This window comes from Coregonus lavaretus (assembly GCF_964263955.1).
Source record: "Coregonus lavaretus genome assembly, chromosome: 4".
Taxonomy (NCBI): domain Eukaryota; kingdom Metazoa; phylum Chordata; class Actinopteri; order Salmoniformes; family Salmonidae; genus Coregonus; species Coregonus lavaretus.
This window is the reverse complement of record NC_139991.1, coordinates 60,313,912-60,340,944: the sequence shown is the minus strand read 5'-3', so window position 1 is coordinate 60,340,944 and position 27,033 is coordinate 60,313,912. Positions and strand designations below refer to the sequence as shown.

The 27,033-nt window shown below is 43.8% G+C and overlaps 2 protein-coding genes and 1 pseudogene across 3 annotated transcripts; 2 read left to right on the top strand and 1 right to left on the bottom strand.

Moving 5' to 3' along the window:
• Nucleotides 1-16: 16 nt before the first annotated feature.
• On the bottom strand, nt 17-2,855 carry marchf5l (membrane-associated ring finger (C3HC4) 5, like). Its single transcript, XM_084159621.1, has 7 exons — nt 2,678-2,855; nt 2,160-2,246; nt 1,871-2,073; nt 1,531-1,661; nt 1,150-1,324; nt 692-858; nt 17-598 (listed from the first exon to the last, which is right to left on the bottom strand). The coding sequence occupies exons 2-7, from the start codon at nt 2,186-2,188 to the stop codon at nt 425-427; spliced, it is 879 nt and encodes a 292-aa protein (XP_084015747.1). The 5' UTR covers nt 2,189-2,246; nt 2,678-2,855; the 3' UTR covers nt 17-424.
• Nucleotides 2,856-3,196: 341 nt separating this feature from the next.
• Nucleotides 3,197-11,986, top strand: LOC311128317 (beta-centractin). The gene is made up of 11 exons (XM_084160422.1): nt 3,197-3,409; nt 4,881-4,945; nt 5,058-5,133; nt 5,246-5,371; nt 5,621-5,745; nt 5,858-6,074; nt 7,529-7,621; nt 7,765-7,939; nt 8,091-8,152; nt 9,721-9,761; nt 9,857-11,986. The coding sequence occupies exons 1-11, from the start codon at nt 3,362-3,364 to the stop codon at nt 9,957-9,959; spliced, it is 1,131 nt and encodes a 376-aa protein (XP_084016548.1). The 5' UTR covers nt 3,197-3,361; the 3' UTR covers nt 9,960-11,986.
• Nucleotides 10,949-13,280, top strand: LOC311127486 (annotated as a pseudogene). Its single transcript has 3 exons — nt 10,949-10,953; nt 11,196-11,250; nt 12,508-13,280. The product of its transcript is annotated as an uncharacterized misc_RNA (transcript).
• Nucleotides 13,281-27,033: the final 13,753 nt, after the last annotated feature.

Genomic DNA, 27,033 nt, shown 5'->3' with positions numbered 1-27,033 from the left:
AACAGAGAGACTGCAGTATTTAACAATCATATCACTTTATTAGCCAATTCATTCATACAGGCAAATAAAATAGCATGGGCTCTACAGCGTACACACACGCTCACACATACAGTCATGGTTTGGTGGATATCTTACAATGCAAATAGCAGAGCTGGGTTGCATTCAGGAGACACAAATGGGAGAAAGAATGTCAAACACAAAACTAAGAATTGCATTCCTATTGGACAAGTTCTCTGTTTGGAAACGTAATGCACCTCCTAAACACACCCCTTGTCTGAGTAAAATAAAACTACATTGCGATTGGGAATAGAGGATTCTGGGAGGCTGTCAATCGTTTCTGCTGTCGTTGTGTGCCTAACTCTAACTATCTCCCCTCTACTTCTCCCTCCCTCCCCCTCTATGGTTAAGGAGAGTGTTGCATTCACTAGTTTCCGCTGTCCTCCGTGTCGTCCTCTCCTCCCTCGCCCTGTCCCTCCCTCTCTCCGTCCCTCCCTCTCTCGGGGTAGTTGAGGATGTGGCGGTTGGCCTGAATAAGGTACTGCTGCTGTTTGAAATACACCTTCAACACTCCCTTCATCACCACAAATGCTATACCACCCTACAACACAGAGAGAGAAAGAGACAAGCATAAAACACATGCCACCCCAGCCTTGAGACATACTGTACAAATACACAAACACTATTCCCTCACCAGAACGGTGCGTTGCAGAGATGAGGGTACCCTACTGAAGATCAGTCGTCCCACCAGGCTGGCTACAGAGGGGAAGATGAGAGCTCCACACAGAGTACGAGACACTGACAGGTGGTCCCCTCCATTACCTGCATCAGCTGGCACACGGGGCAATGGACGACCTATACCTGGGAGGGAGGGGGTGAGATTTTTAAAACTTTTTTTTTTATAATATGCATTTCTTTGCAGAATGTACTATATGCTGTAACATTTACTAAACCTAAACATCTTCTCTCTAGAGTTAACCATACACCAGACAGACAGCCATACACCAGACAGACAGCCATACACCAGACAGACAGCCATACACCAGACAGACAGCCATACACCAGACAGACAGCCATACACCAGACAGACAGCCATACACCAGACAGACAGCCATACACCAGACAGACAGCCATACACCAGTGTGTGTGTACCTGGCAATAGCAGCTGTAGTTTAGAGGAGTGTCTCTGCCACAGCCTCAGTATGTAGTCCTCCCAGCGGATCATCTTGCCCAGGACAAGCATCACAGGGATGGTAGGTAGACCCATCAGGAGGAACAGAGGATCTGCTCTCTCCATCACATCCAAGCCCTTCTTATGGCCCACCACCTGGAGAAAGAGGGAGAGGGAGGGATGGAAAGAATTGTGTTTTGAGTTGCATTGTTGTATGCAATGGATTCACTGAACTAGTTACTGAACTAGTGAGTAGTTAGTGTTAGTTATGGGTCAAAGGTTAGGGGTAAGGGTACAAGGGTAAGGGTATAATGGGTATGACAGGGTTAAGGTTCAGGGGTCAGGAGTCAAGGGGCATGTACCTGCATGACAGTTACAGCTCCATAGGTGACAGCTGACCAATAGACTGTCCCCACCACCACCCCGGCAGCAGTGAATGGACTGGCCCGTGACAGAGCACTGTCCACCTGCTGGAGGAAGTACACCAATGGCCCTGGAGGGGGGAGGGGAGGGGGAGGGGGACGGGGAAGACGACAAACATATACAGACAGTCATTAACTAACTGACACACCTGGACATGAAAGCTACAGAATAGAGCTTTCATTGTGGTGTGTAGAGTGTATTTGTGTGCTAGTTGGTGAGTGTGTTTGTTCTATATCCCACCTTGGGTAAGATGATGCAGTGTGTGTGTGTGTTAGTTACCCATTTTGGGAAAGACAATGTGGTACTCTGTGCCACACTGAGGGCAGCTGACGGCTCCTCCACTGTTTCCTTTCTGCTTCTCATCGAGCCAGCGCTGCAGACAGGCCTGGTGGATCCACTTGGTACAGCCCTTACACCTGCAGGGGCTCACCCACTCTGCCACACGGTCCTCTCTCTCTGTTGCAAAACACACCCAGCAGTGCCTGGACACACACAGAGGGAGACACAGGTGAATACAAACATGCACACACGGTTACACAGACACACACACGGTTACACACAGACTTACTTCTCAGGGGGCTCCTCCACACAGGCCATGTTGAGTCTGTTCAGTTCCTCTAGGTCCCCGTCTCACCATGGGCCAGCCAGGCAAGACCTACACACACACACACACTTTCAGTTTCTCTACATCTGGCTAAAATACAGACAGCATTTATTTACTAACTGCCTGTATCAGCTTGCTTCTTCTGCATTCACAAACTCACTTTCAGCCAAACTTGTAATTTAGCAGGCTACTGGCTACAAAGGCCTTAGCTAACTGACATGCCCCAGTGAACAACTGCAAACTAATCTTAGCTACAGTTAATGCTGTGATGCATATTTTCTATGTTTTAGTTGGATCAGAAAATTATATGTCCATACAATTTGTCATTCATACATTTTAATCGCTTTGTGATACTTGCTAACGGGCAAGTGTTTAGAGTAGCCATACTAGCTACCTCCAGTAAGCCATACTAGCTAGCTATCTATAGCGTGGAGGAATTCATAACTTTTAGTTGTTGTTGAATAATGACAGTGGTTTCTTACCTCGACAATGCCTCTATATAAAAAACCCGAAGTACCTTACAGTTGAACGACAATAAAATAGTTTTGATTGATAGAAAATCTTCGCACTGCCAGTCCTACTGACGGACAAAAATACATAACAGTCCTTCCGGTTACAGACACTTTATCTTAAAGGCAAATAATATTTTTTCTCCAACGTGAACATTTTTGGATGTTGTGGAATTTACAGACAGATAAAAACTACATAATTTATGTTCACTAATAATTACCCATGATTTAACAAACATAACAATGTAATGGACATTATGTTTCCACCCTCTCTGATGCTCATCTATTCATATTGTAAAGGGGGCAACGTTGATTTAGCTGAAGGTACATTTATTCATAAAGATTGTGATGATGATAATAATGATGATTATGGAAAAGCAAGCCGGCAAAAACAGTGCACAAGCTCACAACCCTGAATCTGGGTTTGACAGCTAGCACGTGGGCTCCAGCTGGCAGCATTGCCATTGGCTGTTGCCACTGTCTGTCTACTCTAGAGACAACCGCATACTGACTGGGTTAGGTTGTGATCAAAGCAAGCAGTGGCGACGAGTGGTTTGAGACCACGGTGACGGGGCGTTATTTACATGATTAAAATATCAAATAGGCAAGATTGTATCAAAGGATTAATAGAAACATATCTTCAACAATCAGTTCGTCATGGAGTCCTATGACATTATAGCTAACCAGCCGGTTGTGATCGATAATGTAAGTATGATGTCACTCTACCACACCCTTGCCTAGCTAACTTGCTAACGACTAGCCAGGGAGGTTAGCTAGCTAGTGTTGTGTTGGAAGCTTTGATCGAAGATTTTTATAACTAATCCAAGATAGACCACAGCCTGTCGTTTCCAATGGAAACAAAATAGTCATAGTTGGGCGAGATCCGATTGGCCAGTTATAGCATGCATCTACATATTTCCGTTAGGGAACATCTACTCTGAAGTGCGCATGTGCAATAACTCATTTCGCCTTTGCACCCCTTCTAAACAACGCGATTAAAAAAATGTTTTGGGGGCAAAGGGTCAAGTGTAAAACAGATTATATTTTTGGGAAAAGAAAACTGTATTGAGATCAAATGTTTCATCTAGGAGAACATTTGCAGAATGATGGCCAAAATCCATTTCCTTCAATCTACTCCCACTGCCGGACATTGGGCTTCCATATTTGGTAGTGAGTGGAAACGCCAAGTGGATGCTTCACGTTTATACATCCGGTGAAATATCTGTCTCATTGTTCTATCTGTGCTTTGATAGCTGACATTACTGAATACAGTGTACTAGCTTGCTATTCATTAATATATTCCAGTTGCATTTAGCCAGCTCTTTCCACGTACACCTCGTGTAGTAGAATGTTTCTTTGTCAAATATTTATGTTGCTGTGTGTGCTGCAGAACCAGCTAGTTAGCTAGCCAGCTAACGTTGTTCTTTTTCATCCAAACACTGGTTTGCCTGTGTCGTCTCCATCATACGTTCTGTTCTGGAAAAATAACTAGCTAGCTAGATTCATATGATACATTTACAGTTAACGTCAGCCACTAACTAGGTAACTAGCTGCAACACCGGCTAGACACACAGTTGGGTCGCCGGGAGACAAACCCCACCTTGCGAACGGCTAGCCATCTATTTGAAATGCGTTGGCCGAGAAAGAAATTAGCTAGCAGCGTTAGCAAGTGTTAGCTATCGCCACCTGTCACTGATTATGCACCTTAGCGCATACCACTCAAGAAATAAACAACTCAATTCCAAAATGAGCTGCTTTACTAGATTATTTAACCTGAATGAGTGTACCCGACCTTGCAGGTGATAACTGTTGTGTTGTTGTCAACATAATACTACCTGTGTCATATGTTGCCCTGTCATTAGCCCAGAGGCCTTTCATGCTAATGTTTTACTGGAGTAGTACTCAAACCATTATAACTATTCATTATAAGGAAAGACTAGGCATGTTAAAGCCCAGTGATGCTGCCATGACCCAGCAGACAGGGGCTGGAATGTGTGTGATGTCTCAGAAGGAGAGGGATGATGCCTTCTGCTGCCTCAGGCTGCGTCTTATGATCCAACACACACAAGAGGAGTGTTAATTGTGGTGGGTGGGACAGACAACTTAAGTAGTCATAGCTTTCTCTCCTGTCCTCTCTCTCCTAATCTTCCCTCTGCCTCCATCTGTCTCTCCCCAGGGTTCAGGTGTTGTCAAAGCTGGCTTTGCTGGAGACCAGATCCCCAAATACTGCTTCCCCAACTAGTAAAACCTTTATTTTTACCTATCCTACATCAATAACACACAGCTGTGATTCAGATAGATAGTATCCGAGGGGTTGTGTTTCTAACTTTGTGTTCTGTTGTGTGTGATCCAGTGTGGGCCGGCCCAAGCACGTGCGCGTGATGGCAGGAGCCCTGGAGGGGGACCTCTTCATTGGACCCAAAGCAGAGGTAGGCTTCATACCATAGTCTTACACACACACACACACACACACACACACACACTATGAAGGGGCCTGTTTCAACAAGCCTTTAACCCTTCTCTTATCTCCCTCCCTCCCAGGAGCACAGAGGGTTGCTGTCAGTCAGGTATCCTATGGAGCATGGTATAGTGAAGGACTGGAACGATATGGAGAGGATCTGGCAGTACGTCTACTCTAAGGAACAGTTGCAGACCTTCTCAGAGGAGGTGGGCTCTCCTCTCACCTCCTTATTCTCTTCCTCCTCTTTTCATGTCTCTAATCTCCTCACTATGTGAACAGTTAACCATTGTATTAAATGTAAATGTTAGGCTTGTTGATTTATTGAATTGTATAAAAATGATGGATGTTGTAAGAATGTGTGAAAAGTATTTAACAGACAAGGGAGCTAGTATGACTAAGAAAGCGGTTTTCAGCCTTCTGGCTAGCATGCTAACTGGATCTCTCTTCCCCTCCAGCACCCTGTCCTGTTGACTGAAGCCCCTCTGAACCCCAGTAAGAACAGGGAGAAGGCGGCTGAGGTGTTCTTTGAGACCTTCAATGTCCCCGCCCTCTTTATCTCCATGCAGGCAGTCCTCAGTCTGTGAGTGTGTGTGTTTGTGTACATACTTGTGTGTGTGTGTGTGTGTGTGTGTTAGTGTGTGCAGGCACGCTTTTGTGTGTTAGTTATACTCACGCCCCTTTCTCTGGCCCAGCTATGCGACAGGGCGTACCACGGGTGTGGTGTTGGATGCGGGTGACGGGGTGACCCACGCGGTGCCCATCTACGAGGGCTTTGCCATTCCCCACTCCATCATGAGGGTGGACATCGCTGGAAGGGACGTGTCCCGTTACCTCCGGCTGCTGCTACGCAAGGAGGGCTACGACTTCCATACCTCCGCAGAGTTTGAGGTGGTCCGCACCATCAAAGAGGTACGGGACGGACAGTGTGTGCATGTGTGACCTAACTAGAAGAAAATGCAGGGCTCAATAGGAATTGCTGTCAATTAGGCCTTGGTGATATGGCCTAAAAATCATATCTCCATTTTTTTCAAACTTATGGGCGATTCACGATATATATCTATTTTATTTTTTTATTTTTATGTTTTCTCTAAATAAGCATTGTTGTACAATTTAAAGGTCAAATACACTGCATTTCAAACAGTCAGCAATAATCTAATGAATTCAGGGCTTGTGAAGTTATACCTAGGCTAAATATAAGCCTTCCACAACCATAAGAACCACTAATAATTACATTATTTTATCAAAATAGTTCAACCTGTTTTTTATTGTTAAAAAATTTAACTAGAACCATCCATAATGCACATTCACTAATAATGACTAACGTCTTTTAGCAGGCATTAGGCTATAGAAAGTTAACACAGGTCTCATCAACAATCAGTCAAGCCCATGTGCTAGTGATTAGCCAACTTGGATGTATTTGCTAGCTAACAAGGCAGAACAGTTGACTTGTTATGAACACACCCTTCTGTCAGTCTCCAACTGTTTGAACAGCATGCTAACCTGTCCACTTTGTTCAGATGTTGAAATCAAGTGGCCTACCTTATTTCTCAGAATGAGAACGAGTTGCCAATTCCTTATATAATTGTGTTTTATGCTAATTGCACATTTATAAAACACAGACTTGCTAGTATAACAGTCATTGGCTAAAATGCTGCTAGTGGTACGTGGTACGCCAGTGCTGCGCACGACAAACTGAGCATGCATTTTCCAGAATCAATTTTCATTGATACTCCCGTTTTAGTAGTGTCTGCTCTGCGCACAATTTGAGTAGTTGAGACATAAGAAGGGTATCGTTAGAAAAGTTAACTTCTCCTCTATTACAGTAAAATAATGTCTCAATGTGTTTTGGTGTCCATATGACCGATTCTGTTGGACCAAACCACAAATGCAAATAGCGAGTTGAAACAGCTTGTCAGAGAGTAAGATGTGATCTCTCAACTTTGTTGGCGTGAGAGGCCGGGGGAGGAGCTTGGTGTGTGTAAACCATAGAGCAAGAGGCAAAGTGAGAGGTTTCACTCTCGCTAAAATCTGTCCAAAATAAGCCCAATGTGTTTCTATGGGCTTATTTTTTTACCTAAGCTTGTCACCTGCCTTCCTGCCTTTGGGACAACAACTCCCATTGTTAGGGCGGAGACATGCATCTCGCACATAAGGAGCGACGGAGACGAGACCAAAAATACAACACGAGAACAAGCGGACATAAACGCTCATAAAGACGAAATGTGATACAGGCATTTGGAATATCGTGTAAAAATATACATTCGAATTAATCAAATTAATTTGATATATTGGCCAGCCCTACTGTCAATAGGAGCTGTCAATAGGGATGTGTTGGTAATGTGGGTGTGTGTTTCTGTCCTCAGAGAGCCTGCTACCTGTCCCTGAACCCCCAGAAGGATGAGACTCTGGAGACCGAGAAGGCCCAGTACACACTCCCCGACGGCAGCACACTGGATGTGAGTCACACACCACACACACACACAGACACACACACACATACAAACACACACCTTTTGTTTTCATTTGAAGGACCACAAACATCAACAACATCACTCTGACACCCAGTTGACCCTAACTCTGACCTCTGCCCCCTGTCCAGATTGGTCCAGCCAGGTTCCGCGCGCCAGAGCTGCTGTTCAGGCCAGACCTGATTGGAGACGAGAGCGAGGGGATCCACGAGGTGCTGGCCTTCGCCATCCAGAAGTCTGACATGGACCTCCGACGCACACTCTTCTCCAACATCGTACTGTCTGGAGGATCCACACTGCTCAAAGGTTACACACACGTCACACACACACACTGACCAAAAACAACTAATAGCAGTGTGTTGTGAAAGTAGGTGTTTTCTCATGTGGTTTAAGGCCCCTTAGCTAAGTGTTGTGGAAACCTACAAAATGTTAGCTAACACAGTCTTTTCTGCTGCAGGCTTCGGGGACAGGTTACTAAGCGAAGTGAAGAAGCTCGCTCCCAAAGATGTGAAGATCAAGGTATAGTAATTAATGACCCAGCTTATCACCTCTTCTTGGCCAGAGCTCAGCATTGTCGTGACGTGACTTTCATTAATATGATGACTGTTATTTATCGAATCAACTAACTATGTTTAATTGTTACTCAATGAAATGAATCATGTAACAATTAACTCATTAGGATTTGGGGCACCACGTAATAAGTTGTTTATAGAGTTACCATCTCCCGAATTAAACTCTAAATGTCTTTACCTATCAAAATGTATAAAACAGTCAACGTATTAATCATTACCTCTTATCAGTCTCATTCTGAACGGTAGCAGAATTCTTGGATCCGCTAGAACCCCAGCTTTACTTATGATTCAGCACTACACAAATTGGCTTAATTATTTATTTACTAGCTAACTAAATAATAACACAGAATACATACACTTAATACATGAGAAAAGGTCCCTAGCGGACTAACAGCATGACTGCTTGGTTATCAGAAGAGGGAGAGGTAAGGAAGAGGGAGGGAGGGGGAGAGACAAAGAGAGAGTCAAATTATCGTTGATGCATTGAAATAGAACAGATACTCAGATGCCTTCTAATGATTGACTGAGATGGGATTTTCTTCTTCCCACCTCGTGGGAAATGTATGCCCTCACTAACTGTAACTCGCTCTGGATAAGAGCGTCTGCTAAATGACTAAAATGTAAATGTAAAAATGTGTCTTTAGTCAAAGTTCTATATCCCTTTACACGCACAGCTGCAGACTGGCAATTTTCTGGTCTATTGAGTTTATCTTCTTCAGCTCGTGTTGAGATTCAATGTTCTAACCATTTCAAACGTGTGGACTACCGTCTCCACGCTTTCTGGTCTGATGTGAATTTGTCTTTCAAGCCTTTATGCCCTCTTGGTAAAAGGGGCGTTCCTACTTGCTGACACGATCTCTGAGCTCACTTGGGGCGTGGCTACTTACTGTGCATAGTTTAAATAAAAAACAAAGACCTCATTAGGAAACTAAAATCACATTCCAATCTTAACAAAAATACTTTCATCATTGTTCTTCATTTCTTACACACAACGTATTGGATGAAGACTTGACAGATAGAATGTGTATACTTTCCAAATTACAGTATGTTCTTGATACCATCCTTAATGACATCACAAAATAATAAACAATATGACATTATTATTCTTTAGATACCCACTGACCATTCCCCACATTCTGTTGGAAATATTGATCCAGTGTTCACTTTTTGGAAGTAAAAGTTTTGGCGGCAAAAGTATTCTGGAGACAAAGCACATTCCTTTACCAATACTGAAGAGCAAGGGAGACATTCCCCTCCTGCCTAATTTACGACTGAGTGTTAAGGTGTCAAAACTGGCCCAGCCCCCCCCCCCCCCCCCCTCCCCTCTTCTGTGGGTAGGAGGGGTCTGGTTGTTGTCAGCTATTTGCCAAGATGATCTGAGGCCTTTGATCCTCAACCAGGAGAGTCATGACAGCATGTTACTATATGAATCTGATGTTTTTAGCATGTGTGGGCAGGATGTCTCCTCAACAAGCCCCGGCTGACTTCCTGTTTCTCTCTGTGTTTCCTGTCCAGATCTCCGCCCCTCAGGAGAGGCTCTACTCCACGTGGATCGGGTAAGAGATTACCACACACAGACTCACTCACAGTCACACATCTCTCTATTCCCTAATCCCCCTCTCCTCTCCTCCCTCTGTTGTGTTCTGTGTAGTGGCTCCATCCTGGCGTCGTTGGACACCTTTAAGAAAATGTGGGTCAGTAAGAAGGAGTATGAGGAGGACAGAGCACGGGCCATCCACAGGAAGACCTTCTAACACTGCTGCCCTTAAACTGACCTCAACATGACCTATCTGCCCTGTGCTACCCCAACCTGTCACTACACTACCCTCCAATGCTCCTGTATCTGCTCTGTTGCCCCACATTACTAATTTGCCCCAAACATCTCCAACTATCCCCACAGCCCCATGTCTACCCCTCTCCTTATGGCTTCCCCCATCCTTTGGCCAGGGGAGTTTCCATATACACCCTCTCTCAATTCGGCATGCCTTCTGTTACCACCCACCTATGGGTGTAGGGAGAGAGCAGGGTGGCCCTTCAGGCAAGCCTGTGACCTCCTCCCTCCACAAACACACGCACACACACACACACACTCACGCATCTCCACCCTCCTCACACACACCCAGGGCTGTGTGGGCATCTGTCAATACTGTGGACCAGCCTGTTTTTTCTGTTCTAAATGGGAAATGCTATACTCTACTCAAACCTGAAGTATTTACATTACTCTCCTATCTTCCCTTCCCTGTACGATACCTTGCATCATATCATCCAATGACAATGAAGGTTCATGTTTTTCGATACTGTAAGAATTCCATTCCAAACCGAAGAGATTGACTTTCTTTTTTTGCGTTCTTTAAAAAAGATATCTTGGTTGTCATGGTTACAAATCACCATGTTTAATGGCAATGGTTGAATTCACCATTGTTTTAATTTATTTTTTGTTTCTATTTGTTAAATGAGATTGTATTGAGGGTCAGGGTTATGACAGTCTGCTATAGGAATATGTCATGCTACTCTCTGTAGACTGGGGTAAAGAATACCACTGTGTTTTACATTGGCTCATCAAATATCCAAGGAATTCCTTGGAAAACATTCAAGGAACTTCTCTCTTCACCAACCCTCCCACAGGTGTTCAACGACTAATGGACATGTTTAGACGACAGCGATGTTTAACGCTTCCTTATAATTTGGCAAAGTGTAAAGTATCTCCATTCTGTTAGCTGTATTTTTTTATCTTTGTCTGAAAATGACGTTAGTGGAAATGGTTTGATAACAAAGGACTGGTGAGATGTACCCTCCTCACGGTACCAAATCCAACGGGAGGGATTTCAACTTTAAATAACCATTAGATGACTATTGCTATTTCTATATGACCGTTTAAGATATGACAGTTCAACTTTGGGACCTGTTGAATGGGACCCTTAAATGCCTTGTAAAGTTTAAACATGACAAAGTGCTGTCCTTAAAACACGTTTGTGTTCTGTACTGCACAGAGAGACTGATCTGAGAGCTGTGTTCCTGGACAGGATAATCTCTGAGGAGGTCCAAGTCTCCCCTAACCATTGATACAGTCAGATTTATTAATCACCTTTCTGGTTAACCTTCAGATTGATGAAGGTTTATCTGATCCTAGATCTGTGGTTAGGGGTAGCTACAACCTGGAGTGAACTCTGATCTCAGTGTCAGGGATTAGAGGTCAAGGGTCAGGGAATAGATGAAGATTGGGTGAAAGGCCACAGAGATCATCCAACAAACGTTGTTGTTTTTATATCCAAAGGCTCCATATTTGGCTCCATTTAAACGATGGTGGAGATCAACTGTTAAATGTGCCCTGTGAGTTATTTTAAAGCACCATAAGTGTATGGGTTAGAAACATTGAGAGAGAGCAATGTTTAGTTGCTATAGACTGTAGTAGGACCATTATCACAATAAGCATGTAGAAGCACAAGATGGTGGATTATTATCAGTTACTTTTCTACCCTCTCTTCCCCCTCATGTACCAGTAGAAATCTGGGTGTTATTATGGCTAAGCTGATTTCCCTGCGTCTCAGTGGCAGTAAAGGGGTTGTTTCCATACCGGCGTCCGCCTTACTCATGTGCCCCGGCACGGAAAGTCCACTTTAGATTCTGGGTGTTTTTTAAAAGGTTCTAAACTTCATCAGCCTTGTGTACAGTGGACCGCTTTTCAAAACGTAAAAAATAAAAGTACGATACTGTTTATTCAAGTGTCGCTTTTACTTTTCATTTTGTAAATTCAGTATAATAAATAAGTTAATGACTGCTGTTGGAGGTGTCTGGTGTTTGTGTAATTCATTAATTAATCATCTTTATGATAATCATAACCAACAGGATGCTATGAACTATTTCAGACATTGTGACCCAGTTCAGTTACACTCTGGTAACTTTGGTCACATATTAAACAAATTATAAATTATAACGGCTTTAAAAGGCATTCATTCATAAGCACTGCACATGCTTTACAATGAAAGTCATTCCACATTTATAAGCAAGTCATATCAGATAAACTGACAATGCTCTGGATCATTTATCAGTTACTCAATAAGAACATCACTACCAACTGCTGGCTGGATATTAGGGTTGAAGTTGATAGCACCATATTGTGTATGTTGGCAGAAATCCACTTTCCAAAAAGCAGAGAGAATAATATAGGGGGGAGGAGTTTACTCCCAAGTACCTGTGTATAGCCTACCTGTGCAAAGGTGAAAGTAAAACGTTTGTTTATTCTGTAGATTTCCTGTGCAGTGTGTTCTCGAAACATGTAGATACAGTATGTGTGTATTATAGATTTATGGGGAGGGTTGTTGGGGACACACTGTGATTCTATTCACCCATGCTGATGGCCTGAAAGAGCAGAGCGTTGAGGAGTTTCTCCAAGCAGGGAGTCAGGACCTCCAGCAGCTTGTAGAGAAATGTGGGAGCAGGTACCACGTCCTCAACATTAAGGACAGGGCCCATGGAACTCAGGTCCCAGAGCTGCTGGAGCAGGTAGAGGAGATGGTGGCAGGAAACAGAGAGATTCTACAGCAGTCAGACCTACCAGGAGGCAGAGGACCAGGTCAGAGAGATTGAGGAAAATATCCATAAGGAGAGACAGGAGAGGAAACAGGGAGGAGAGAGAGAGGCTTGAGAAACAGTGACAGGACTCTCTGAAGAAGATAGAGAGAGTGATCCAGGAACATGAGGTAGATATTAGAACAGTGAAAGAACCACTGAACTGGAGAGACAGGTGAAAGAAGAAAGGGATGAGAAGAAGAAGAGAGCTGGGGAGGGAGCTGAAGAGAGAGTCTGATAGGAGGGAGGAGATGGAGAGAAAGCTGGAGAGATTTAGAGAGAAGAGAGAGAATGAGAGAAGGGAGAGGGAGGAGAGACAGGAGATAGAGGAGATGAGGGAGAACTATGAAGGAGAGGTCAGAGTTGAAGCAGAGAGAAACCTGATGAAGATGGTCCTACCTGAGTTACAGAGGAACATCATGATCTCACAGACAAAGATGGAGAGGGAGTTCAGCAGACAGACGGAGAAAAATAGACAGATGAAGGATAGAAATGAAGAAGGATAGAGAGATGGTGGAAAAGGATAGAGTGATAGAGAGACTGGTAGAAAGACTGACAGATTTGAACTGAGCAGCTCACATATACAGGGAGAAGGAGAAGAAGAAACAGGAAGAAGACAGGGAGAAGTGATGGAGACCTGAAGAATGATAGTGCAGATGTGATGACTCCATGGAAGGGTTAGAGAGGAGACAAGTTAGAGAGAATCACACTGTATTTATCCCACAATGTGAGTTCAAAAGTGGTCATCTTACTATTTGAGCAGTGTAATTTTTTCTATTTGTATAAGTGGTTACTTTACATGTTGAAACTTGAAACATAAGTATCTCTACAGTGAAGGATTTATTAGTTATTTATTTATTTACGTTGTCATGCATAGTTTGCTAGTTCAAAGAAACCCTTTAATAATGAGTGATTTGAATGACACCTCCCTTGTGAATTTACTCCCACGTTAACGATCAGACTCCCAATGACAACCACCTGAGATGGCTATTATTGCAATAAAGAAAATTAACTTAGTCAGTGGGAATTTCTTGTCTTGAATGATTCAATCTCAGAAGACCAGAGGAAGTGATAGAGCATCAGTCTGAATGGAGATGTCCATATGACTGACAGGTGGGGAGCTGGTCCTGAGTGGCGCAGTGGTCTAAGGCACTGCATCGCAGTGCTAACTGTGCCACTAGAGATCCTGGTTCGAATCCTGGTTCGAATCCAGGCTCTGTCGCAGCCGGCCGCGACCGGGAGACTCATGGGCGGCGCACAATTGGCCCAGCGTCGTCCAGGGTAGGGGAGGGAATGGCCGGCAGGGATGTAGCTCAGTTGATAGAGCATGGCGTTTGCAACGCCAGGGTTGTGGGTTCGATTCCCACGGGGGGCCAGTATATATAAAAAAATAAAAAAAATAAAAAAAAAAGGTATTCACTAACTGTAAGTCGCTCTGGATAAGAGCGTCTGCTAAATGACGTAAATGTAAATGAGTTAAATGAGCCCCCTTTATTCTATGTACCCAACGCACTAGAAGACCAGTTCTTAAAGCCTTTAGTCGTATCCTTATTCTAGTCCTCCTCTGTTCCTCTGGTGATGTAGAGGCTAACCCAGGCCCTGCAGCCCCCAGTATCACTCCTACTCCCCAGGAACTATCATTTGTTGACTTCTGTAACCGTAAAAGTCTTGGTTTTCTGCACATAAATATCAGAAGCCTCCTTCCTAAGTTTGAGTTATTCACTGCGTTAGCACACTCCGCCAACCCTGATGTTCTAGCAGTGTCTGAATCCTGGCTTAGGAAGGCCACCAAAAATTCTGAAATTTCCATCCCCAACTATAACATTTTCCGTCTAGATAGAACTGCCAAAGGGGGTGGAGTTGCAATCTACTGTAGAGATAGCCTGCAGAGCTCCATCATACTATCCAGGTCTGTGCCCAAACAGTTTGAGCTTTTAGTTCTAAAAATCCACCTTTCCAGAAATAAATCTCTCACTGTTGCCGCTTGCTACAGACCCCCCTCAGCCCCCAGCTGTGCCCTGGACACCATATGTGAATTGATTGCCCCCCATCTATCCTCAGAGTTCGTACTGCTTGGTGACCTAAATTGGGATATGCTTAATACCCCAGCCATCCTACAATCCAAGCTAGATGCCCTCAACCTCACGCAAATTATCAACGAACCTACCAGGTACAACCCTAAATCCGTAAACATGGGTACCCTCATAGATATCATCCTGACTAACTTACCCTCTAAATACACCTCCGCTGTCTTCAACCAGGATCTCAGCGATCACTGCCTTATTGCCTGCGTCCGTAACGGGTCCGCGGTCAAACGACCACCCCTCATCACTGTCAAACGCTCCCAAAAACACTTCAGCGAGCAGGCCTTCCTAATTGACCTGGCCCAGGTATCCTGGATGGATATAGATCTCATTCCGTCAGCAGAGGATGCCTGGTTGTTCTTTAAAAGTAATTTCCTCTCAATCTTAAATAGACATGCCCCATTCAAAAAATACAGAACTAAGAACAGATATAGCCCCTGGTTCTCCTCAGACTTGACTGCCCTTGACCAGCACAAAAACATCCTGTGGCGTACTGCATTAGCATCAAATAGCCCCCGTGATATGCAACTTTTCAGGGAAGTTAGGAACCAATATACACAAGCAGTTAGGAAAGCAAAGGCTAACATTTTCAAACAGAAATTTGCATCCTGTAGCACTAACTCCAAAAAGTTTTGGGACACTGTAAAGTCCATGGAAAATAAGAGCACTTCCTCCCAGCTGCCCACTGCACTGAGGCTAGGAAACACTATCACCACCGATAAATCTACAATAATCGAGAATTTCAACAAGCATTTTGCTACGGCTGGCCATGCTTTCCACCTGGCTACCACTACCCCGGCCACCAGCTCTGCACCCTCCGCTGCAACTTGCCCATGCCCCCCCCGCTTCTCCTTCACACAAATCCAGACAGCTGATGTTCTAAAAGAGCTGCAAAATCTGGACCCCTACAAATCATCTGGACTAGACAATCTGGACCCTTTCTTTCTAAAACTAGCCGCCGAAATTGTCGCAACCCCTATTACTAGCCTGTTCAACCTCTCTTTCGTAACGTCTGAGATCCCCAGAGATTGGAAAGCTGCCGCGGTCATCCCCCTCTTCAAAGGGGGTGACACTCTAGATCCAAACTGTTACAGACCCATATCCATCCTGCCCTGCCTTTCAAAAGTTTTTGAAAGCCAAGTCAACAAACAGATCACCAACCATTTCGAATCCCACCGTACCTTCTCCGCTATGCAATCCGGTTTCCGAGCTGGTCATGGGTGCACTTCAGCCACGCTCAAGGTCCTAAATGATATTATAACCGCGATCGATAATAGACAGTACTGTGCAGCCGTTTTCATTGACCTGGCCAAGGCTTTCGACTCTGTCAACCACCGCATTCTTATTGGCAGACTAAATAGCCTTGGTTTCTCAAATGACTGCCTCGCCTGGTTCACCAACTACTTCTCAGATAGAGTTCAGTGTGTCAAATCGGAGGGCCTGTTGTCTGGACCTATGGCAGTCTCTATGGGGGTGCCACAGGGTTCAATTCTTGGGCCAACTCTTTTCTCTGTGTATATCAATGACGTCGCTCTTGCTGCTGGTGACTCTCAGATCCACCTCTACGCAGACGACACCATTTTGTATACATCTGGCCCTTCATTGGACACTGTGTTAACAAACCTCCAAACGAGCTTCAATTCCATACAACACTCCTTCAGTAGCCTCCAACTGCTCTTAAACACTAGTAAAACAAAATGCATGCTCTTCAACCGAACGCTGCTTGCACCCGCCCACCCGACTAGAATCACTACTCTAGACGGGTCTGACCTAGAGTACGTGGACAACTACAAATATCTAGGTGTCTGGTTAGACTGTAAACTCTCCTTCCAGACTCACATTAAGAATCTCCAATCCAAAGTTAAATCTAGAATCGGTTTCCTATTTCGCAACAAAGCCTCCTTCACTCATGCTGCCAAACATGCCCTCGTAAAACTGACTATCCTACCGATCCTTGACTTCGGCGATGTCATTTACAAAATAGCCTCCAACACTCTACTCAGCAAATTGGATGTTGTCTATCACAGTGCCATCCGTTTTGTCTCCAAAGCCCCATATAATACCCACCACTGTGACCTGTACGCTCTTGTTGGCTGGTCCTCACTACATATTCGTCGCCAAACCCACTGGCTCCAGGCCATCTATAAATCACTGCTAGGCAAATCCCCGCCTTATCTTAGCTCATTGGTCACCATAGCAACACCCACCCGTAGTCTGCGCTCCAGCGGGTATATCTCACTGGTCATCCCCAAAGCCAACACCTCCTTTGGCCGCAATTCCTTCCAGTTCTCTGCTGCCAATGACTGGAACAAATTGCAAAAATCTCTGAAGCTGGAGACACTTATCTCCCTCACTAACTTTAAGCATCAGTTGTCAGAGCACCTTACCGATCACTGCACCTGTACACAGCCCATCTGAAATTAGCCCGCCCAACTACCTCATCCCTATATTGTTATTTATTTTGCTCATCTGTACCCCAGTATCTCTATTTGCACATCATCTCTTGCACATCATTCCAGTGTTAATACTAAATTGTAATTATTTTGCACTATAGCCTATTTATTGCCTTACCTCCATAACTTGCTAAATTTGCACACTGTATATTAATTATATTACTGTTTTTTTTTTTTGATTTTTGTTTTGTTTTACCCCATATGTAACTCTGTGTTGTTGTTTTTATCGCACTGCTTTGCTTTATCTTGGCCAGGTCGCAGTTGTAAATGAGAACTTGTTCTCAACTGGTTTACCTGGTTAAATAAAGGTGAAATAAAAAAATAAAAAATAAATAAATAAAAAAATGAGTTAAAGAGACATGCATTAATCTTCTCTGACCACTAGATGTCTCTGTTACACCACCAGAGGAGCAGGAGGACCCACGAGGAGTATAAGAGCAGGAGTAAACTACAGGTAATTGCCAAAATAACGGAAACACCAACATAAAGCATCTTAATAGTGCGTTGGGCCACCACAAGCCAGAACAGCTTCAATGCACCTTGGCATTGATTCTACAAGAGCATGGAACTTGGAGGTATGCGACACCATTCTTCCACAAGAAATTCCATAATTTTATGTTTTGTTGATGGAAAACGCTGTCTCAGGCACTGCTCCAGAATCTCCCATAAGTGTTCAATTGGTTTGAGATCCGGTGACTGAGACAGCCAATGCATATGGCTTACATCATTTTCATGCTCATCAAACCATTCAGTGACCACTCATGCCCTGTGGGCATTGTCATCCTATGGGGGTATAGCCATGGTAGCCAAAATAATGGCCAAAATAATGACCTTCCCAGCATTTTTATACATGACCCTAAGCATGATGGGATGTTAATTGTTTAATTAACTCAGGAACCACGCCTGTATGGAATAACCTGCTTTCAATATACGTTGTGTCTTTCATTTACTTGTGTTTCCATTATTTTGGCAGTTACCTGTACACTTATTATGGCTGTCTGTCTCGATTCTTCTATGAGGACGAGCGATAGCAAACCTGCTTTCTTTATCGTCTATATGGTATGTTTGCTCTCAGCTCATTGGGCCCAAAGGGACAGATATTAATACAAGTCCTCTGTAGCTCAATTGGTAGAGCATGGTGCTTGTAACGCCAGGGTAGTGGGTTCGATCCCCGGGACCACCCATACGTAAAAATCTATGCGCACATGACTGTAAGTCGCTTTGGATAAAAGCATCTGCTAAATGGTATATTATTATTATATCAGTCGAGGGCCACCGTAGTGTAGGCACAGTTAGTGTGTTTGTGTATCTGTATTGTGTTAACACAGTTGCTACGCAGTTATGTTTGCTGTGGCATTGTGTGCGTGACTGTGTGAATGTCTCCTGCCCAGTTCCCCAGTCACCAACACACAGAGCACAGAGAGACAGATGAGGTTATAAAAGAGATGTGATACCAGTGGTTGGCATATACACTTGGACCTGGCAGTGTGTGTGCGTGCCTGCATCCGCTTGTGCACATGGTTGGGTGTGTGTGTGCATCACAGGAGGCTGAGGGGATGACGGCTCATAATAATGGCGTGAATGGAATGATATCAACCCATGTGTTTGATACCATTCCATTAATTCCGTTCCAGCCATTACTACGACCCCATCATCCCCAATGAAGGTTCTACCAGCCAACTGTGGTGTGTATGATAGTGAGAGTGTATGTGTGTGTCTCCCCCATAGTGTTGTTATGGTGTTTATGGAGAGATAGAGAGAGATAGAGAGAGAGAGAGAGAGAGAATAAATAGAGAGTATAAATAAAGTCTGGCACGTCTGATGTTTTCTGTCTTTATTTTGAAGGAAAATAAAATAATGAATAATGGATGAGTTAGCAAGAGATAAATAAGGAGAGAGCAGAGTGTGGGGCCAGGGGAAAGAGGGAGTAAAGAGGAGGAGAGGATAAGGGGAGGGGGAGAGGGAGTAAAGAGGAGGGGAGGATAAGGGGAGGGGGAGAGGGAGTAAAGAGGAGGGGAGGATAAGGGGAGGGGGAGAGGGAGTAAAGAGGAGGGGAGGATAAGGGGAGGGGGAGAGGGAGTAAAGAGGAGGAGAGGATAAGGGGAGGGGGAGAGGGAGTAAAGAGGAGGGGAGGATAAGGGGAGGGGGAGAGGGAGTAAAGAGGAGGAGAGGATAAGGGGAGGGGGAGAGGGAGTAAAGAGGAGGAGAGGATAAGGGGAGGGGGAGAGGGAGTAAAGAGGAGGGGAGGATAAGGGGAGGGGGAGAGGGAGTAAAGAGGAGGGGAGGATAAGGGGAGGGGGAGAGGGAGTAAAGAGGAGGAGAGGATAAGGGGAGGGGGAGAGGGAGTAAAGAGGAGGGGAGGATAAGGGGAGGGGGAGAGGGAGTAAAGAGGAGGAGAGGATAAGGGGAGGGGGAGAGGGAGTAAAGAGGAGGGGAGGATAAGGGGAGGGGGAGAGGGAGTAAAGAGGAGGGGAGGATAAGGGGAGGGGGAGAGGGAGTAAAGAGGAGGGGAGGATAAGGGGAGGGGGAGAGGGAGTAAAGAGGAGGGGAGGATAAGAAAATGAAGTCAAGGAAACTCCATTGCATCAGTTATTGCTAGGTCTCTCTCTCTCTCTCTCTCTCTCTCTCTCTCCCACCACACGTGAGGAGGAAAGGACCACCGAAATGTATAAAAAATATCAGGGACAGAACACACAAAGAGGACAGAGTAACACCCTAACACATGCACACGCACACATTTACTCTCTCTCACACATACACACATGTACAGACACACATTACGCAGACACACACACACACATACACACAGACAGATTTACTCCACAGGCACTGTAATCTGCTCCCTGGAGTCTCTCAGATCTGCAGGAATTACAGAGGAGAGGGAAGGAAAACTAGCAGGTGGCAACAATCTCTCAGACATGATGATCCTGTTTCTCTAAGCCCTGACTCCTCTCTCCATCACTCCATCCCTCTCTGACCTTCTGTGACGTTACAGCAAAAAAAAGCAACAGAGACGGAGAGGAGATGGGAGGAGAGGAGAGGAGAGGAGAGGAGAGGAGAGGAGAGGAGAGGAGAGGAGAGGAGAGGAGAGGAGAGGAGAGGAGAGGAGAGGAGAGGAGAGGAGAGGAGAGGAGAGGAGAGGAGAGGAGAGGAGAGGAGAGGAGAGGAGGGGAGAGAGGAGAGGGGAGGAGTGGATAGGGGAGGAGTGGATAGGGGAGGAGTTGAGAGAAGAGGATATGAGAGAGGAGAGCTCAAGTTTCTCTTGACACATGTTTATCTATTAGTCCTAGAAAGAACACACAACCACAGAGATACAGGTTGGACTCTTGTATTCAAACACATTTACAGAACATTTCTGCCACAGAAATATCAATATGGAAAGTATAGTAGGAATCAATGAAGATATCGAGAAGGAAAGTTGAGTTCACAGGCTACATCTGCTCGAGGCTTGCTACACAGATCAGAGAACAGAAGAAGAGACATAAAAAAGAGAAAGATAAAAGGTTTAAAAAATAGAATGTCTGGACTCGTTAGAGAAGTTCTAGAGGGCGATGTTTACAGGTTGTACTATCCAGTGATTGGCCATCGGCTCAGAGACATGAATCACCTCACAACGTCGCTAACGAGCTCCGGTAACGGTTACCCTGGAATCCAGAGACCATTCTGAACAATCATATTCCGGAGCACACAGAAATAGTTATCAAAGAAAACATTTACATAATGAGAGAAATTATCATTCAGTTCAACAATCAGTTCAATCATAAATTAACATTTTTGTTTAAAGTGCATTTCAACATTTTAAAAAACTGCCCTTAAAGCTGCGGTACAGACACACTCAAAAGCACACACGCAAGGACACACAGACCCCCTTGTTGCTGTGCGTGTGTGGGTGTGTGTGCGTGTGTGTGTGTGCGACAAATTGGCCAGCAACATGCATCAGCCCACTAAACACTCCTCTACAACACCACAGAGTGAGGTATCATGGGACACCAAGGCAACAGAAAGGAACGTCACATCATAGACAGAAATACATGTAACATAACATCACAGTCACACCGCTAGAGTTTGCACCTCTTCTTTTCACAAATAATTGGAAACAAAAACAGACATAAACCCTGATTCTGTCATCACCTAGCTGAGATGGCTGAGCTTTCTGCTGTAAAATGGCTGCGTGTGTGACTGTGTGTCAGTGTGTGACTGTATGTCAGTATGTGTCAGTGTGTGACTGTGTGACTGTGTGTCAGTGTGTGACTGTGTGTCAGTGTGTGTCAGTGTGACTGTGTGTCAGTGTGTGTCAGTGTGTGACTGTGTGTCAGTGTGTGACTGTGTGTCAGTATGTGTCAGTGTGTGACTGTGTGACTGTGTGTCAGTGTGTGACTGTGTGTCAGTGTGTTTCAGTGTGACTGTGTGTCAGTGTGTGACAGCGTGTGACTGTGTGTCAGTGTGTGTCAGTGTGACTGTGTGTCAGTGTGTGTCAGTGTGTGACTGTGTGTCAGTGTGTGACTGTGTGTCAGTATGTGTCAGTGTGTGACTGTGTGACTGTGTGTCAGTGTGTGACTGTGTGTCAGTGTGTTTCAGTGTGACTGTGTCAGTGTGTGTCAGCGTGTGACTGTGTGTCAGTGTGTGTCAGTGTGACTGTGTCAGTGTGTGTCAGTGTGTGACTGTGTGACTGTGTGTCAGTGTGTGACTGTGTGTCAGTGTGTGACTGTGTGACTGTGTGACTGTGTGTGACTGTGTGACTGTGTGTCAGTGTGTGACTGTGTGTGACTGTGTGACTGTGTGTCAGTGTGTGACTGTGTGACTGTGTGTGACTGTGTGACTGTGTGTGACTGTGTGTCAGTGTGTGACTGTGTGTGACTGTGTGTCAGTGTGTGACTGTGTGTGACTGTGTGTCAGTGTGTGTCAGTGTGTGACTGTGTGTCAGTGTGTGACTGTGTGTGACTGTGTGTCAGTGTGTGACTGTGTGTGACTGTGTGTGACTGTGTGTGACTGTGTGTGTGTTTAGCCCTTGGAGTTTAGGGTTTAAACAGTATCTTCCTGGCAAGGAAATCATCCAGAGATGTCGGGTCAAATTTGTCATGTCGAGTTGTTGTGATGTTTTGGGGCACTAAACACCCTCCCATGGGAGTTGAACAGCTGGTGAGAGCAGTCATATCTTCTGTATGTATTTGTGTGTGTGTGTGTGTGTGTGTGTGTGTGTGTGTGTGTGTGTTCGCCTGTGTGTAGTGTTTATTTTCCATGGCATGTTTTGTACTCTGACTCTGTGAAGTTTGCTGGAAGTGCATACACTATAATGATATATATTCTGAACAATGAATTTCAATTCCAGATTTCTAATTTCGACAGCACTTCAGTTTAAGCATGCGCCGTTTCTCAGTACCATATTTCTCAACGCAGTATTTCTAGGTAGTATTTAGGTAAGTATTTTTACAGCAGTAAATGATCCATAGCCTAGGCTATAGGCTACGAAGTGCATGCTCGGAGAAGCACAGAGCAAAGTTATATTTCTAAGATAGCTGCTGGGATGGTGTAAATACAACTAGGCTGCATTACAAACTGCAATGGATATTCCAACAATGCTCTGCTCTTGCTGATCAAACCCTTTTTTGTGTACTGCCTAACTAATGGCTGTGCTGTGTAGGACTATGATGGCAGTTCAGGAGAGTGAAAGGCTTCTTCCGACTAGCCTATAGCATGTGTTCTGTTCAGTTTGAGAATGAGAGCGCGAAGATGAGAAGGAGGACAGGTCAACTTTGATAGCTTGCTACTACTATAATTAATTTAATTAAAAACAATATGTTTCTTGCCAATGATGTAGATTCTCACAATAAGCCAGATTTGAGTAATTTACATTGTGGTGCTGAAACAGCAGCAGCGGCACAATCGATCGGAAATGGACAGCTCATGGCGCTGAAAGTCGGCAAATTCGAGTAGGCATAATTCATTTAAACCGTCTTCCTTTTAATTGGAATTTACTCAGTGGTGGAAAAAGTACTCAATTGTCATACTTGAGTAAAAGTAAAGATACCTTAACAGAAAATGACTCAAGTAAAAGTGGAAGTTACCCAGCAAAATACTACTTGAGTAAAAGTCTAAAAGTATCTGGTTTTAAATGTACCTAAGTACAGTGGTAGAAAAAGTACTCAATTGTCATACTTGTCAAACCAGATGGCACAATATTCTTATAATTTTAAATTACGGACAGACAGGGGCACACTCCAACACTCAGACATAATTTACAAACACAGTTTTTGTGTTTCGTGAGTCCACCAGATCAGAGGCATTAGGGATGACAAAGAGTTATATTGATAGGTGCCATAATTCTGTCCTGCCTGAGCATTCTAAATGTAACGAGTACGTTTAGGTGTCAGGGAAAATGTATGGAGTAAAAAGTACATTATTTTCTTTAGAAATGTAGTGGAGTAAAAGTAAAAGTTGTCAAAAAGTACAGATACCCCCCAAAAACTACTTGAATAGTACTTAAAATTATTTTTTACATTAGTACTTTACACCACTGAATTTACTAACAACAAGAGGGCTTTGTGTTGGAGCCTATGTATTCCTATTTAAGAAATAAGAGGTAGGCCTACCTGTTTGACAGACGAAATTAGGCTATAGGCTGCTATATCCATAGATTTGTCAGTCAATTCCTCCACCCACCATGCACTCTTTAAATAGCCAACCTTCATGTCAGTGAAGAGCTGTTAAATTAGAACCAAGACTCGAATTGAGGGGGTATGAGAGGGTATGCCATAGGCCTACCCCTTGTTAGTTTAAGATTTTGAAGAAAATAAAACGGATCCGATTATATAAAGTAATCTATAACAACGCTTAGGTTCGCGATGCTTTATGCTAGAAACAAGCTGTAAAATACCCGGGAAAGACGTGATTCCGATGCATATGGGAATATCATTGTTTCAATTCTTTGACATTCAGAGGCTGAGCTACAACCTTATATAGCTGAGGAGACAAAAAATAGACCGCTTGGGAAGTAATCTAATTCTGTCACTATCAATTGATTAATCTATTCACTTTCTGTACAATAGAAGATGTTTAAACCCAGGCAGCTTTTAGGTTAACACTTGTGTTGTGACCTTCTCTCGTTGGGTTTCCACTGGGGTGGAAAGGTAGGCCTAGCTTTTGAAAGTACCATGCTCAGATTCCTAATGAAGTCTCAAATTTAATTATTTGCATACAGGGACAGTTTCGTTGCAAACAAGACTAACATGATTTGGCATTGGAGGAATATGAGAAGATGAACACATAGGCCTATCGCTCTGTCCATTCTTAGCCTATAATTTCGGTAATGTGTGTGGCATTAAAAAAAGATTCTGCTAATATGTAAAATTATGTAGAATTGCATGAAATGTTTATAAAAGGATATTTTTTATTGGAACTGCAAATACAATGACAGATTCATGCAATGATTTTACTATAAAGGAGATCTTTCCACCTCTACTCTTGTCCACGGATGTCTGCAAACCACAACCTTCTGGCCCGCAGCCCTATATGCTATCAAAACGCAGTAAAGTAAAGTACTTAAGTAAAAATACTTTAAAGTACTACTTAGGTAGTTTTTTGGGGTATCTGTACTGTACTTTACTATTTATATTTTGGACTACTTTTACTTTTACTTCACTACATTTCTAAAGAAAACATTTTGCCTGACACCCAAAAGTACTCGTTACATTTTGAATGCTTAGCAGGACAGAAAAAGGGTCCAATTCAGGGATTTATCAAGAGAGCACATGGTCATCCCTGCTGCCTCTGATCTGGCAGACTCACTAAACATAAATGCATGTTTTGTAAATGATTGGGTACTTTTTCCACCACTGTCAAAACATATTTGTTGCAATGTAATGCTTACAAGACGAAAACTGAAAACTGAAAACTGCATATCTAAGGCTCTGGTCTGTCCATGAAGTGAGGGTAAAAGGTAGACATGTTCTCTGTTATCCACATTGTTTAATTATTATTTTGGGTATAGGGGAAGGTCATTTTTTTTCAAGCGTTCAAGGAGGGTTTAGGTCAAATATATTTTGCTGAAGGGAGGGCCATCCATTTTCAGTTCAGAGGTCAGATTTTCTCCATGTAACCCTTATTATAAATAATGTTCACTCCCTTACATTTCCAATGCTCAGGCAGGACAGAAATATGGTCCATCTCACACACCTACCAATATAACCCATTGTCATCCCTACTGACTCTGATGTGTCGGACTCCCTAAACACAAATACTGCATTTATAAATGTCTGTATTGGAGTGTGCCCCTGTCTGTACGAAAAAAACCCTGTGATGTCTGGTTTGCTTAATAAAAGGAATTTGATGTATAGCATTTACTTTTACTTTTTACTTTTACTCAAGTATGACAAATGCATACTTTTTCCACCACTGCTTTACAGTAGTATCGTTTTTTCATCATTCTAACTCTCTGTGAAGACTTAGACTCTCTTCATACATTCAGATTCCTATATGTTATCCTCAAAGCCCAATCACCATGACATTAAAGAGTATTGGAGCTATATGAGTATGTGATCTAGGAGTATTGAGCATCAATAGCATGACCAGATAGACTGTAACATAGTCAACATGATGTGTCCCTCTGTGTAGCACTCCTACTTCAGTGGTGAGTTAATATCTGCACTAAGCTACTGTTGTAGTTCAGCACTCAGGGCCCAGGGTTGTTTCTGGACATACCCAAGCTAACACATCAGCATGTAGCAGCATACATTTTGACACATGATTGGCTCTAGTTAAGCAGGAAACTGCCAGGGGCTAAGAGCCAATCAGGCCTCACTGCCTGGGGGCAGGAGCCAATGAGAAGGGGCTGAGGTGATTATATCCTGAACACACAGCTAAGAGGGTCTGCACACACACATACACACACACACACACACCAAAACACAACACACACCACTGCTAATTAGCTAATGCTAATTTCATACATGAGGGATAGGGTTGGACCATTAAAATCAGCCAAATTTAAAACAAAAACACTCCATATCTGAAATTACAGATGCACAAAATCAAGTGGGATGTCAGAGTCTTTACAGTTTCAACACAAGCAGAACACAGAAGAAGAAGAAGAAGAAGAAGAAGAAGAAGAAGAAGAAGAAGAAGAAGAAGAAGAAGAAGAAGAAGAAGAAGAAGAAGAAGAAGAAGAAGAAGAAGAAGAAGAAGAAGAAGAAGAAGAAGAAGAAGAAGAAGAAGAAGAAGAAGAAGAAGAAGAAGAAGAATCTGCCTCAGGAACCACAATGAATATTTACTTCTGGATAATTTTGTACTTTTTAAATATAAAAATCGGATATGAGATATATATAATTTGGTTTACATCATTTCCACCGTTTGTACAATCATAAAGTTGATGTGGATTCATGACGAAGATATACAGTAGGCCAGCCAGACAGCCAACCAGTCAGACAGACTGCCAGCCAGCCAGTCAGCCACCCAAACATATATACATTAGATCAGCCAACCAGATAGCCAACCAGCCAGACAGCCTACCAGTCAGCCATCCAGACAGATACAGTAAATATTAGACAACCCAGCCAGCCAACATGCCAGCCAGCCAGTCGGCCACCCAGACAGATATACAATAGACCAGCCAGTCCCTCAGCCAGCCAGACAGCCAGTAAATCAGACAGCCAGTCCAGTCAGCCTGCTCTGTGTGTCTGTGATCTGTCTGCAATGCGTCAGCAGCACCAGGGACTCCCTCTCTCTTC